At 39.6% G+C, this 15,397-nt stretch overlaps 1 protein-coding gene across 5 annotated transcripts in view; it reads right to left on the bottom strand.

Moving 5' to 3' along the window:
• GRIK2 (glutamate ionotropic receptor kainate type subunit 2) overlaps positions 1-15,397 on the bottom strand; it is a 304,612-nt gene that overhangs the window by 95,365 nt on the left and 193,850 nt on the right. For all 5 annotated transcript variants that reach the window (XM_038760909.1, XM_038760908.1, XM_038760911.1 and 2 more), the window contains exons 10-11: positions 14,275-14,388; positions 6,877-7,083 (exon numbers count right to left, since the gene is read on the bottom strand). In XM_038760909.1, the coding sequence (XP_038616837.1) occupies positions 6,877-7,083; positions 14,275-14,388 (321 nt within the window). The remainder of the gene's footprint in view (positions 1-6,876; positions 7,084-14,274; positions 14,389-15,397) is intronic.

Here is a 15,397-nt window from a genome sequence, read left to right as displayed (position 1 = left end):
GCAAATGAAGGGGAGAAGAATCGAACAGGAATAAAGGCATTGGTGGTTAATTTGAGGTAAACATACTGAGAAAACAAGTAGAGTTGTGATAGATTGCCTCTAAATAGCTGAACAGGTCAAGCATAAAGGTAGTACTTGGACATCAAGTGGTTTATGATATTCAAACTGTAAGAGGAAAGCAAAGTAGAGGGAAAGGAGAGATAATAACTACGTGCCATTATTAAATATTTGCTATGTGTTAAGCACTGAGATAAATTTAATGTAATCAAATTAGCTGCAGGTCCCTGCTTTCCTTCTCTCATAGATTATGATCTCCATATGGGGCAGGGACTCTGTCTGGTAATAATAATGATGACGATGATAATATAATGATAATAAAAATAAAATAATGACAGCATTTGTTAAGCCCTTACTATGTACCAAGCACTGCACTAAGCTCTGGGGTAGATACAAGATAATCAGGTCAGATTCAGTAGCTAACCCACATGGAACTCACCGTATAAAGTAGGAGGGAGAACAGGTGTTGAATCTCCATTCTATAGGTGAGGAAACCATGGTGCAGAGAAGTTATGTGACTTGTCCAAGATCACACAGCAGGAAAAGTGGCAGAGCAGGGATTAGAACCCAGATCCTCTGATCCCAGGCCTGTGCCCTTTCCACTAAGGCATGCATCCTCTATATAGCACACCCCTTAACAAATACCATCATATTTGAGGTGTCTGAGAATGATACAGAACCCAGAAAAAACTCAAGGTAGACTGTACATTCACTAGGCTGGATTATAGCCCAGCAGACCTCTAAAGAGCTGGACTGGAATTAGAAGAGAAAAACAAACCTAACTTGGAAACTGTAGTCTCCCATCAAAAACAGAGTGGAAATGCAAGCTAAAGATGACTGGGAAGCAAGAGATGTTTCTGATCAATATTTATCTTGAAAAACAACTGAAGAATGGGATGTTCATATGGATGAGCTTCTTGAAAGAACGTTGCATCAACCCACTGAAAATCAGCTAGGCCATGTCCTCTACATTTTTAGTGAGAAAAGATTCGCTTCATCTTTGGAAGTGCACAAGGAAATTTTGAGATAGTGAAGGGTGTATGCCAATATAATCTACTTTTACAAAGTTAATTTTTGTGGACTTTAAAAGACCATTTAATGCAAATGCACTAGCCTGACAGGTTCTTAATAATGATGGTATGTATTAAACATAGTGATAACCACTTGGGATAGACACAAGATAATCAGATCAGACATAGTCCCTGTCCCACTTGGGGCTCAGAGTTTAAGAAGAAGTGAGAACAGGTGTTTTATTACCATTTTATATATGAGGAAACTGAGGCACAGAGAAGTTGTGATGAGCAAAATGTGACATAGCAGTCAAGTGACAAAGCAGAATTAGAACCCTTGTCTTCTGAGTCCCAGTTCTTTGCTCTTTCGACTATCAACTCACGTCTTCTCCAAGAGGCTTTCGCTAAGCCCTCATTTTCCCATCTACCCTCATCTCTTGGTTGACTAGTTTCCTCATAGGTAAAATGGGAATAAAATACCCATTCTCCCTTCCTCTTAATGATAATAATAATAATAATAATAATGTTGGTATTTGTTAAGTGCTTACTATGTACCAAGCACTGTTCTAAGCGCTGGGGTAGATACAAGGGAATCAGGTTGCCCTACATGGGGCTCGCAGTCTTAATCCCCATTTTTCAGATGAGGGAACTGAGGCACAGAGAAGTTAAGTGACGTGCCCAATGTCACACAGCTGACAAGTGGCAGAGCCGGAATTAGAACCCATGACCTCTGACTCCCAAGCCTGTGCTCTTTCCACTAAGCCACGCTGCTTCTCTTAGACTCTGAGCTCAAGGCAACTCTGTTGTATTATACTTTCCCAAGTGCTTAGTACAATGTTATGCACACAGCAAGTACTCGATAAATGCCACTCATTGATTGATTAAATGTGTGTTCTCCATCCTGTTCTTAGCACTGGGGTAGATAAGTTATTCAGGTTGGATACAGTCCCTGTCCCATAAAGGACTCAGAGTCTTAATTCCCATTTTACAGATAAGGTAACTGAGGCACAGAGAAGCGAAGTGACTTACCCAAGGTCACACAGCAGACAAGTGGCAGAGCCAGGATTAGAACCCAGGTCCTTCTGACCCCCAGGCCTGTGCTCTACTCGGCCATGCTGCTCCTCACTTAGACTATGAACCTCAGTTGGGACAGGGACTATACCTGCTGATATTGTATCTACTCTGGAATTTAGTTCAGTGTTTGGCACTTAGTAAAGCATATAAATACTACAATCACTATTACCAATTAATCAAATGAATTAATAAAATATTGGTAAACAAGCATAAACAGAAAACTGGGTACAGTTAGACAATGAAAGAGGATTTGCAAAGAACCTCTAGCAGTGAGTCATGCTTTCAGGAGTCCAGGATTTTTACGAATAAATTTACCAAGAAAGACATATTGTAACACTGCTCTGATGCTCAGCAAAAGGCTCTGATGGCCTCCAGTTTTCAAAAGCACTAAGCAAAGAATTCAGACACATGTACTTCCTGCATTCAATTAAAAAATGTAGAAGAACGAAACACTCAGCTAATCCAACAGAAAATTCAGTCACAGGCTACGGTAAATTGCCTTATTCAAAAGAGTGTCTCCAAAGACCAACATGTAATAGGTAGGCTGACATCTAGTCATATTTATTAGCATTATTATTAAATTTACTCAGCTTTACTAATTACCAAAGCAATGCTCTGAACACTTGGATAGATGTAAGGTACATCTTTGGACTTTGGACATAGTTGCTTCTTTGCACTGGGCTTACAGTCTAAGAGGGAGGAAGAATAGATATTTATCCCCATTTTACAGATGAGGAAACTGAGGCAGAGGCGTTTATGTGACTTACCCAAGGTCACATAGCAGGAAAGTGGCAGGGCTGGGATTAAACTTTGGGTTTCGTCACTCCCGGCCCATTGCTCCTTTTTCTTGTCAAACCAACAAAACACTTAATGGTATTTATTGATCACCTGTGGGCAGAACACTGTATTACATGCTTAGGAGTGTAATGGAATTAATAGTCATGATCTCCGCCCTTAAGGAACTTAAAATGTTGTGGGAGAGACAGACACTAAATAAGAGGAAATAATAGTGGGGAGGAACACATTTAGGTGATGCGGAAGTACTGAAGTGGTAGTTGTAGGGGAATTAAGGTGGGGAGATGCTACATCATTCATTCAATCGTACTTATTGAGTGCTTACATCAATCAGGGAAGGCTTCTTGTAGGAGATATGCTTTTCACAAGTAATATGCTTGTGAAAGAGGTGGGAGTTCCAAATGGAAGGGGGAACGTGGGTAAGAAACCAGCAGTTGAAAACAAGACTCAGTGAATAGGTTGGCTTGAGAGGAATGAAATATACAAGGTAGGGTATAGTGGGAGAAGAGTGTGGATAAGTTGGGAGGAGAGAGCTGATTGAGTGTCTTGAAGCCGATGGTCAGGAGTGTAGGTTTGATGTGCAGAGGTATGGGCAACCAGAAGAGGATTTGGAGATGTGGGAAGATATGCACAGATAAATAATCTATAGGGAGAAACTGGAGGCAGGAAAGTCAGAGAGGAAGCTGATGCCATATATGATGTCAAGCCAGGATACGGTTAGTATTAAACCTTCCAATTGCAGATTTTACAGTAGTTTAAATCCTTAGAAAGGGGAGAAAGGAAATGAAGCTGGACCCATTATTGTACCTGGTATAACAAATGCAATCCATAATGCTGAGAATAAAAGGACCCCAATAAATAAAGGAGTTTGGACTGGACTGGAAAAAACTTTGGAAAAAAAAATGAGGTTAACCTGATGAGAAAATCATTTTTAAGAATAGAGTCCACAGGCAAATAGTGAGAAGCTATCCTATTCACTGTCTGGCATGTGCTTCTCAGGGAGGTAAGCAGTTTTCAGGACATTAGTCTCTCTTTGTGGGTGAAGATTTTTTAAAAAGATGCTACTAACAATATTCCTTGTACGGTATTTCAACACATTCATTACATTTAAAAATCCAACTTTTAATGAAAATGTTTTAAAAGGACCTAGCTCTGCTTTCAAGAGGATGTAAATGAGGAAATCAAGAGATGTGATCCTAATTCCAGGAATATTGCTATATTAAAACAATTCAGCGACACCCCCCCAACCCACCCCATCCACAGTTTTCACTCATGAAACAGACAGCTGAAACCACAGAATATTTTCAACACAAAACTAAAAGAACAAGTAGAATTTTGGGACCATGAAAAATCTAAGTCACCACCAAATCAGCTGAGAATAGATGACCATAGAAAAATTGGAATTCTTTCCAATCATCCAGATAAAATCAGTGTGATCAAATCCCAAATTTTACAGTGAAAATACCTTCATTTAAAATAAAAATTGTCAATGCATCAAAAAACCAAAGCTAAATCACATTAGGTAATAGTTATTCTTTTTTTCCAACTGTCCCACTGTCATTTTTATTTGAGTATTTCCTCTGATCTGCTAATTTCTGGAGCTTTCAAAAGTACTGGAAATCAAATGTCTGATTTGATTGCAGTACAGAATAAAACAAGCAGTCACAATTCAAAAGAAGAGTCATTAAGCTTTCCTGTCAGTGAGCCTAAGAACTTTGGTAATGTTGAATACCTTTTATAATGCCTAAATTCTATGTTATGTAGCATTTTTGCAAATGGGGCATGGAGGCACAACCATCTCTTTTTTTAATGATGTAAAATTATATGGAATTGGCCCCCCTGGATTCTTCTATCTCATTTAGGGAAGCAGCTCAGCCACACTGCTTCTCTATTAATTTACCTGGGAAAACTTAAACAATTGGAGGACATGGATCCTGTCTTCCAATGTTACTGTACCTTCCCTTGGGATTAGTGCAGTGCCCTACACACAGTAATAAGCATCCAATAAATACTGTTTATTTACTGATGAGCACTGAAAATTTATGTTTACAATATGTTTGGGTCTTTATCTTTCTTGACTTATTTTCCCAAAGAGAAATGAATGTGGTGCATTTCCACTAAATATTCTAGACACAAATTGGTCGAAAATTGTTCAGTGAGGTCAGAAAATCTTCAGATTCATAATATTAGTATTCTCCTTTGAAAAACTTGCTTGATTTGACAAGGATAAGAGAGAAAATGTCTGCATAGTATGCAATACAAGTTATACTTTTGTCTAGTGGAGTTTGGAAGTCTAACAAAGCTGTTTAGCACAAGTCTTCAATTCATGCATGTGTGTTCACATATGTGTGTGTGTGTGTGTGTGTGTGTGTGTCTGGCTGTCCTTTGGTTTCAAAGATGATACGGTTGATGTTAAATACCCATTCACGTAGATGAGTGTGCTCGAGACACCCTGACACATCACTGTCATCATCAGTGGCATTTATTGAATGCTTACTATTTATTGAATGCTTGGGAGAGTACAGCACAATGGAGTTAGTAGATATAATCCCTGCCCAGAACAAGCCACATCATGTGCAGATAAGACTACACCCCATGTGGACTTAAGGATTTGTCCAAACAAGGTTTGTCTGTTTTCAAATCTGCCTCAAGGAGTCTCAAGATTCACAAAGTCTTTGCCCGAAGAGAACAACCCTCCTAGTCCCTGTTACCTGCCTGTCCACTATACAGGGTCTCTCACAACAGTGCACAGATATTTTGCATTGTTTGAGACTATGTTTTGTTATGTCTTCAAACCATTATTTTTTCCCTCCTGACTTGCGTGTGTCCCTTTCAGTTGGCCAAATATCAGCTGCTTAAGAATCCAACTGTAGCCCATTCTCCTCACACATACCATCTTTCCTGAAAGAATAACAATGTCGATTTCTGAAGCAATTTTCTTCCAAGAAAAGATAATTTAAGTATGCTGGATAATTTTGATAATGAACCTGGCCCCTTGTAAAGGTTTTATTTCTGAATGTGGAGGAAAAAATATATTTGCCAATCTGAGTAGTAAAAATCGGACTTTAAGTTCACTATGGGTTAACATCGTTCTGAAAGAAAAATTAAAGGAATACACAAAATTCTTATTTTGTTGCCTAGTAGCTCCCATAAGAAGTCTTAAACAGTAAGAAACGTGTCAAAATAAATTAAAATGTGATAAAACACAATTAACGACATGACAAGTGCATAATTTAAAGAGATCCAACTCCATTTCTATGAGACAAATTCAATTGGCACCACCAGCTGAGAAAATACATGTTTCAGGCCAAAGAGAAGGGGTGCCTGACTTATTCAATTACCAACAATTGCCTGTAATGATATCACTTTGGACTCACATTGGATTACCCTGCTGCTTCAGTGCACTCTGCTATTTCTGCTCCACTCTGAGTCAGCGTTTGCAAAATAAAACATGGAATGTTGCCCCTAAGATCTTAATCCTGCATATTTTTAGAACCGCTTAAGTACTCCTCCCAATTAAGTTATCCTTCCAACCAGCTGAATGAGACCTGCCAGGCCCAATAAATGACTACAATTTTGCTATTCCTATTTAATGAGCTGGGAACACTACTTCTTCTCCATCTCAACTGAGAAGTCACTGTTGAAAGAGTAAATTTCTAGGTGTATAGAAAATACAATGACGGGGAAAGAAAATAACAGAAACACCAAAATAAATGACTTTGATTATTGACACCTAAGCTCTAGACAAAGACAGAATGAAAATAGTAAAATCTAGCCTCGCTTGACTTACTAGGCAAATAAACACTTCATGGTATTTCCTATATACCTGTGAAAAGAATAAACTGAAGTCTCCCATATACCAAATGTATGGTGAAAAATAGATCTTTGCAATTTGAGGGAGAAACATTTCCCACTTCATCTGAATGTGAAAGCAACTTACGTGATCAATTAGCTCACGAACCATTCCATTCCACTGTCCATTGCCATCATCTTGGGCTCCATATTTCCCATCTTCGATCAGCCTTATCTCATAGGTGAAGCCAAGGATAGTAGCAAGTTCCCTGAGGAGGTCAATGCAATAACCCTCAAATCGATCATTCCCATAGAGGGGCTTATCGGATTTCTTGAAAAGAACATAGGGTTCTTCCTGCAAAAAAAAAAAAAAAAAAGGAGGACAGAGAAGGGTGGACCAATTAGTTCCAGACAGAACACTTGTCTTGGTGTTGTGTGACAGTTTCAAGTAGCTCGGTGAGCTGCAAGGATGGACTGAGTTTGTTGTGACTCCTTTGTTTCAATGCCTTTCTATCAGATCAAAGGGCTCAGATTGGGCTAGTCTGGAAATATTTATTAATGATAATGGTATACATATCTATCTGTAATTTATTTTAACATCAGTCTTCTCCTCTAGTCTGAAAGCTCCTTTTTTGGCAAGGGTCATTTAAACTTTATCTTTGGCATTGTACGTTCCCAAGCACTTTGTATAGTGCGCTACACACATGACGTGCTTAATAAATACAACTGATTGATTAATACTATGTGCCAAGCACTGTGCTAAGGGGTGGGGTAAATACAAGATATCAGATTGGACAGAATCCCTGTGTCATGTGACGCCCCCAGTCTAAGAAGTTAAGAGAAATACTTTTATCCCCATTTTACAAATGGGGAAGCTGAGGCCAAAGAAGTTAAGAAACTTTCAAGGTCACACAGCAAGCAAGGGATGAGAAACCTGGGTTCCTGAATCCCAGTTTTATGTGCTTTCCCCCAGGCCACACTGCTTCCCTTGATTTAAAAAGGACTTGGCATGGGCAAGGCACAGGTAGCTTCAGTTAAAATAGTAGTAGTAGTAGCAGCATCAGCATTACTGCTTAGTCAGCACTGTAGTAGGACATTTAGAATAAAAAAGTGACACTTCCCTGCTCGCTTGGAGCTTACATCCCAATGGGGGGAACAAACATGTGTAAATAATAGAGAAGTAGGGTGGCATACTGGAAAGAGAACAAGCCTGGGAAACAGAGGGCTTAGGTTCTAATCCTGGCTTCGTGTCCTGCTGTGTGGCCTTGGGCAAGTCACTTAGCTTCTCTACGCCACAGTTACCCATCTATAAAAAGGGGATTAAGACTGTGAGCCCTCTGTAGGACAGGAACCGTGTCCAACCGGTATCTATTACAGTGCATGAGAGTCAGCGTGGCTCAGTGGAAAGAGCACGGGCTTTGGAGTCCGAGGTCGGGGGTTCAAATTCCGACTCCGCCAATTGTCAGCTGTGTGACTTTGGGCAAGTCACTTAACTTCTCTGTGCCTCAGTGACCTCATCTGTAAAATGGGGATTAAGACTGTGAGCCCCCTGTGGGACAACCTGATCACTTTGTAACCTCCCCAGCGCTTAGAACAGTGCTTTGCACATAGTAAGCACTTAATAAATGCCATTATTTCCCCCTTCTAGACTATAAGCCCGTTGTTGGGTAGGGACCATCTCTATATGTTGCCAACTTGTACTTCCCAAGCGCTTAGTACAGTGCTCTGCACACAGTAAGCGCCCAATGAATACGATTGAATGAATGAATTCCTGGAGCATAGTAAACGTTTAACAAATACCACTGAAAATTATTTACAACACAAAAATAAAAGTGTCACATCTACCAGTAGACCTGCTTTTTCTCTCTTTTCTAAGTACCCAATACAGTCACAAGTATCACCGTAATCCTTGTCAGTCCGGAGGCCAAGGGAGAGCTGCCGCTGTTATTTTGCTTCTTGGAGAACCCTTAACTAATTAGCCAAGTACTGGTCGTGATTAATGACTGCAGTGGAAATGGGAAGCCTCAGAATTGAAAGGCATGTGCAGAAATAGAAAAGACTCTCTGTCTTTTAGTTACCAAGCTATTAGCATAGAACATGTTTATTGAGATGCATATCTAAATAGGTTTGGAGTTTTTATTTAATGGAGAGCCAACTGTTATTTATTAACATAAATAATTATTGATGGAGAAAACTTTTTTTGATATGCATTTTGTGTAATTTGAAGTGGTATTTTTTAGACAACAGATTTGCATACTGCAGAATATTATCTTTCATTACAACTAGTAGGAAGCAGCGAAAAATCTGACTTTGTGATGAAGGTCTTGTTCTGTTTGTTTTCTTATGGAAAGAACAGGGAGGCTGCCAGTCAGGAGACACAGGTTCTAATCTCAGCTCTGCCCCTGGCCTGATGTGGGGCTTTAATCTCTGTGGGCCCATCTGTACAATGGGGATAAGATACCTGTCTCTCCCTACTTCAAAGGAATGTGGTAAGGAATTAAAAGAGGTAACATGAACACACCTTTGGGAAATAAAAGCTCTTTATTTACATGAGGGGCCACAACTGCTGCCATGCAGATCCAAGCTCTTATCCCACCCTGCTATCTGCCTCCTCGCTGACACCCCACTACCTCTGTCTCTCCCCTACTCGGGCCCATACTTTACTCTGTTGTAAGTTCATTGTGGGCAAGGAATGTGTCTGTTTATCATTCTATTGTACTCTCCCAAACGCTTAGTACAGTGCTCTGCACATAGCAAACACTCAATAAATGCAATTGGCTGACTGACTCGGCTGCATGGATCATTTTTTCAACAAAAACGTTCAGTCCATGTCTACCATTGTTCTTTCTTCTGTCCCCACTAGTTATAAACAATTTTTGTCTGTTTTCCCCACTAGATTGTAAACTCCATGAGGATAGAAAATAGGTGTGTTGCTTCAGTTTTAACTCCTTGAGCACTTAGAACAGTGCTTCATTCAATCATATTTATTGAGCACTTAGTGTGTGCTCTGCACTTGGCTGATTGATTGAATGAGTGAAATAGAGCAAGATGCATTTAAACACCAAGTTAAGGTTGCTTAGTTCTGTCCGGTTCTACTCCGTATAGCCGGTATCTTCTCCTGTGACCAAAGACCCAAGACCCTTGCCTAAGCACCGATAAAGTGATCTAAAGTTCCCATTAGTAAACTGGGTAATCTTCCTACTGAGGAAGAAGCAAACTAATAAAAAAATATTTTTTTAAACTTTGAACAGCAAAGGGTGAGTTATCGTTGTTCAGTAGACATTAGACAGCTTATCTGTCCACTACTTTTTAGTCCTAGTTATTTCACAAATCACTATACTTTTATCATTAGCTCACATTGGTGCAGAAGTAAGGGGAAAGGGAGTGGTTCTCTCAAAATCTGTAATTGTTCCTGAAGGGGCTATCAGTCTTTCAAGTGGCTTCTGCTCAGGATTGCTACCGTGAGTTTCAAGGCTGCCAACCCTCATTAATATTTGTGTCAGTCGCAAAGTATGCATAATGGGCGATCTCCATTGGAAGCCAGAATCTAGCAGAGATAGGTGAAAAACTCAGCAGCTGCCATCAGAACAAGCCAATGTCCTTCATGGGTCCTCCAGAGATGGAGGGTGGGAGGGCATGGAAGGAATCTTGAGATGGACTCTGGTATTCAGAGTCCAAAGAAAGAGGGAAGGAATATCCATCCTCAGATTCCATGTTGGTGCCTGACAAGTGAAACAAAGCTCATCTCAGTATGTTGTCTGCCACCTTAACTGCATTAGTCAGAAGGGAGATTCATATGACTCTTCTGGTAGCAGCGTGGCTCAGTGGAAAGAGCCCGGGCTTTGGAGTCAGAGGTCATGGGTTCAAATCCCGACTCCGCCAATTGTCAGCTGTGTGACTTTGGGCAAGTCACTTAACTTCTCTGTGCCTCAGTGACCTCATCTGTAAAATGGGGATTAGGACTGTGAGCCCCCATGGGACAACCTGATCACCTTGTAACCTCCGCAGCGCTTAGAACAGTGCTTTGCACATAGTAAGCACTTAATAAATACCATTATTATTATTATTGTTATTATAAAAAAGGTAGATCTATCATTGTGTCTCCAGCATCACAGCTTAAAGCACTGAAAACAAAGTTCAGCATCCCTGCAGTACCTGATCTCCCCTTGCTCTTCTTCTAAATATAATATTTCTACAAAAGGTTTTTTTTTTTAACTTTGATGTTAAGCCTGGATTGAAATTAATTGATCAGGCAATCCATTTTATTTGTATTGATCGCACTGTGCGCAGAGCACTGTACTAAGTGCTTAGTACAATACAGAGAGAACAGAGAAGCAGCATGGTGTACTGGATAGAGTACAGGCCTGGGAGTTGAAGGTCATGGGTTCTGATCCTGACTCCACCTCTTGCCTGCTGTGTGACCCTGGGCAAGTCACTTCACTTCTCTGTGCCTCAGTTACCTCATCTGTAAAATGGGGATTGAGACCATGAGCTCCACATGGGACAGGGCCGTATCCAGCCTGATTCTATTGTAATAAGAATAATAATATTGATGGTATTTGTTAAGCACTTACTATGTGCCAAGCACTGTTCTAAGTGCTGAGCACTGTTCTAATCCACCCCAGTGCTTAGTACAGTGCCTGCCAGATAGTAAGCACTTAGGAAATATCATAATTATTATAATTATTATTGCAGAAGAGTTATTACAGAAGAGTTGGTAGACACATTCCCTGCCCACCAGAGGCTTAGAGTCTAGAGGGAGAGACAAACATTAGAATAAATTATGTATATATATATACATATATATATATATACACACACATATAACTTAAGTGTTGTGGTGATGAGGGCGGGGGTGAATATCAGTTAGGTGCTCAACAAATAAACACCACTGATTGAATATGTAGTGCCTAGAGAGTACCCATCCAAATACATAGGTGACACAAAAGGAAGACGGAATAGAGGAAATGAGGGCTTAGTCATGGAAGGGCTTTTGGAGATGTGACTTTAATAAGGCTTTGAAAGAGGGGTGAGTGCTCTGTCATAACTAATTAATTAATGATGGAATTTGTTAAGTGCTTACTATGTGCCAGGCAGTGTTTTAAGCTCTGCGGTAGTTACGAGGTAATCAGGTTGGACATAGTCGCTGTCCCACTGACAGTCTTAATCCCCATTTTATAGATGAGGTAACTGAGCCCAGAGAAGTGAAGTGACTTGCCCAATGTCACACAGCAGACAAGTGGCAGATCCGGGATAGGAACCCATGATATTCTGATTCCCAGGCCTATGCTCTATCCACTATACCATACTGCTCTCTAAGTGAAAATCACAGTGAAAAGGGAAGGAGTTCCAGCTCAGAAGGAATGTGGGTAGGTAATGTATCTATTATACTGTTATATTGTACTCTCCCAAGCACTTAGTAAAGTGTTCTGCACACAGTAAGTGCTTAATAAATACAACTGGTTGATTGACTGTGGGCAAGGGGTCAGCCATGAGATAGACGAGATCAAGGTACAGTGAGTAGGTTTAAAAATGGGAGGAACAAAGTGTGTGGGCTGAGTTTTATTCATTCATTCATTCATTCAATCGTATTTACTGAGCACTTACTGTGTGCAGAGCACTGTACTAAGCGCTTGGTAAGTACAAGTTGGCAACATATAGAGATGGTCCCTACCCAACAACGGGCTCACAGTCTAGAAGTGGGAGACAGACAACAAAACAAAACATACTAACAAAATACAATAAATAGAATAGTAAATATTCACAATATGTTTTAGTAAAAAATCAGTGGATATGGGAGGATCGAACTGATTGAGTACATTAAAGATGATAATAATGAGTTTCTGTTTCATGCAAAGGTGAATGGACAACCATGGGATGTTCTTGAGGAGTGGGGAAGACATCTGAACTTTTTTTAGAAAAATGATCCACACAGCAGGGTGAAGTATGGGCTGGAGTTTTGAAAGACAGGAGGGAAGTAGGTTCCCTAGATTCTCAATCTCCACTCCTCTGTTTCTAGTTTTCCCGTGTCTAGTTTCCTTTCCCCTCTAGTTTTATGCCTCTACCAGGAATAGATTACTAGGAGATGACTGACTATGCTCTGCTTTCAGGGATACCTTAGATATTGTTTACATTGAGGATAGTAAGTGGACAGCATAGGCCGGAAGTCCTGAATCAACCTTAATTCCTTTTCTTTTCATTGTTATTATTATAGTATCTGTTAGGCACCTGTGAACAAAGTGCCATGATAGACAAAAGATAGGTACAAATGATCTGTTTTATTTGAATCATTAAATTGATTTGTTCACTGGTGAATAAGGAAGATCAAATAACTGACTTCTGCTGAGTTTCCCTCAACAAACACTCCTATCCCTTCTGATCAGTAACGTCATGATTATCCACAAAAGACTGTATTGGGCTAGTCACAACACTGAAATTCCTTGACACAATTTTCACCCATGAATCGAATTTCTACACTTAATCATTCAATCATATTTCTCCAACACTTGTCTTCTGTGTGACCTTGGGGAAATCACTTATTTTTTCTGTGTCTTGATTACCTCATCTGTAAAATGGGGGTTAAGACTATGAATCCCATGTGAAACATGAACTGTGTTCAACCCAATTGTCTTTATATCTACTCCAACACTGAGTACAGTTCCTGGCATATAGTAAGTGCTTAACAAATACCTTTAAAAACAAAACAAAAACTAAATGATTCTTAAATCCCATATGCAGCCTAAAATTTTATTAACAAACAGTCAATGAAATTACATGATTGCTTTCCTGGACACTAAAAACTTCAAGAATTGGTATCATTGGGTGTAACATACATGAACTGTGAGCACTGGAAGATGTGCCTGTTTTGGGTTGAAATTAAAATTGTCTTCCTGAAATGGCATGGATGGAGCTAGTGAGCGTTTTTATGTGATTTCATCCAAACATATAATAACAAGAGGGGGAAAAATCCAGTTTATTGGTATTAATTAAATTCTGTTGATAGCAAAAATGTTTCCGGCTTAAAAAAAACTGTCATTTGATTTCATTAGAGAGATTAGCCAACTAAAAGTGCTGTGACATGATGAAAACAATTTAACCGAGGCAAGTTAAAACAGACTTATAATGAAAAAATAATGAAAAAAAGGCTAACGGTGAAACAAATTTGTGGAAAGGAAACTGGAATTGAAGTTCATTCCCTGTTCTGAGCCCGACCTTATTTGTATCATTGCTTGTCAAAACTTTTAGCCTGACAAAGTAGAGACTATATTTGCTCATCATGTTCAAATTTAAGGATTCCAGTTAACATGCAAGTCTAATTTTAATCAAAAGAGGCAACACAAAGGTTAAAGCAATTTACTTCATTGGAGGCTAACAAAATAAAAGTCTGTGACTAAATTAACATCGGCTCACCCATTATACAAAAATTGCTAAATAACTGTAAAATACATTGCACAGTGTTCATTACTTTTGCAACGAGTCTGGATTTTCTGTCCTCTTCTATGTGCAGCTCTATTCCTCTAGAAAGAAGGCAAACACAATCACTTACCAAGATGGTGGTGACAATTAGAGAGCGATTGGATAAGGAATCTGTGATGTTTGCTGGTTTTCCCTTTTGGCTCTCTGTCATATTCAGACCGCTGGCTGGGTCCCAAGTTCCAATCTATAAAACAGAACATGCACTTCATCAATTGTCCAACAGTTCTGCCTAGGCACAGAACAGAGAGGACCACTCTGCAAGATAAAAGTTAGGCCTGCTAACACTTACCATTCACCTCAGCTGCATTATCTGCTCACATTATATCAAAGTCTGCTTGTTTGAAGAATAATCTGTGGCCCTGTGAAGTGTGCCTGGTCAAGTGTGACATTAAGGGATCAACCTGTCCCTGAATTCTGAGTTCTAAAGTCAGGCCGAGTGCTTAATTCCCATTCAGACTTTTATTCACCGGGGAACAACCACATCTGATGATAACTTGGTAGCTGGTTAGAAACAAATTTACAGCCCGTGTCCTCTACATTAATGGATTTAACTATTGCTGTCATTATTGAGATAATGTAAAATGAAGAGCAACTTCAAGGAAACTCAAGGAAACTCAAAATAAATGGCACAGAATTGAAAATTTGGAGGGATCTTGATAAAGTATCTAACCATCAATGAGCTCCTTCATTCTGGATCCCATTGTATCAGTTCACTGATGCATGTATTGTCCGATCGGGCAGATCCGCTGCTACAGTTCATAAACAAAGAGCTAAATTGGGTCAGAACAATGGTCCACCCATCCCAGTGGATTCAAAGGATGCTGGGTTGAACAGTGTGATACCCTTCTTGACATCCATCCTTGCAGTTATTGTCAATAGCCCAGTAGCAGCCTTCATTTGGGAATGCATCCAAATTGTTCTTGCAGCAGTTGGCCCTTCTTCATTCCCACTAAATCTACCTGGCCCAGTGCTCTGAGCTTGTCCTGATCAAACTGGCATGCTTTTTGGAAAAGAGCAAAAAAATATATATAATATATTTATATTTTTAATATAAATATATTATATATATATAAATAAAAATAATGGCAGGGGAAAAAAAGCCTTGTTCCTTTAGAGCACAAACTTTTAGAATTTGCTCCATTCCTCTTCTAGCTATTTTTAGGGGTAAAATTTCCAATTCTGTAATTTCCAGA

This window comes from Tachyglossus aculeatus, chromosome 19 (assembly GCF_015852505.1).
Source record: "Tachyglossus aculeatus isolate mTacAcu1 chromosome 19, mTacAcu1.pri, whole genome shotgun sequence".
Lineage (NCBI taxonomy): Eukaryota > Metazoa > Chordata > Mammalia > Monotremata > Tachyglossidae > Tachyglossus > Tachyglossus aculeatus.
This window is presented reverse-complemented; position numbering and strand designations above follow the sequence as displayed.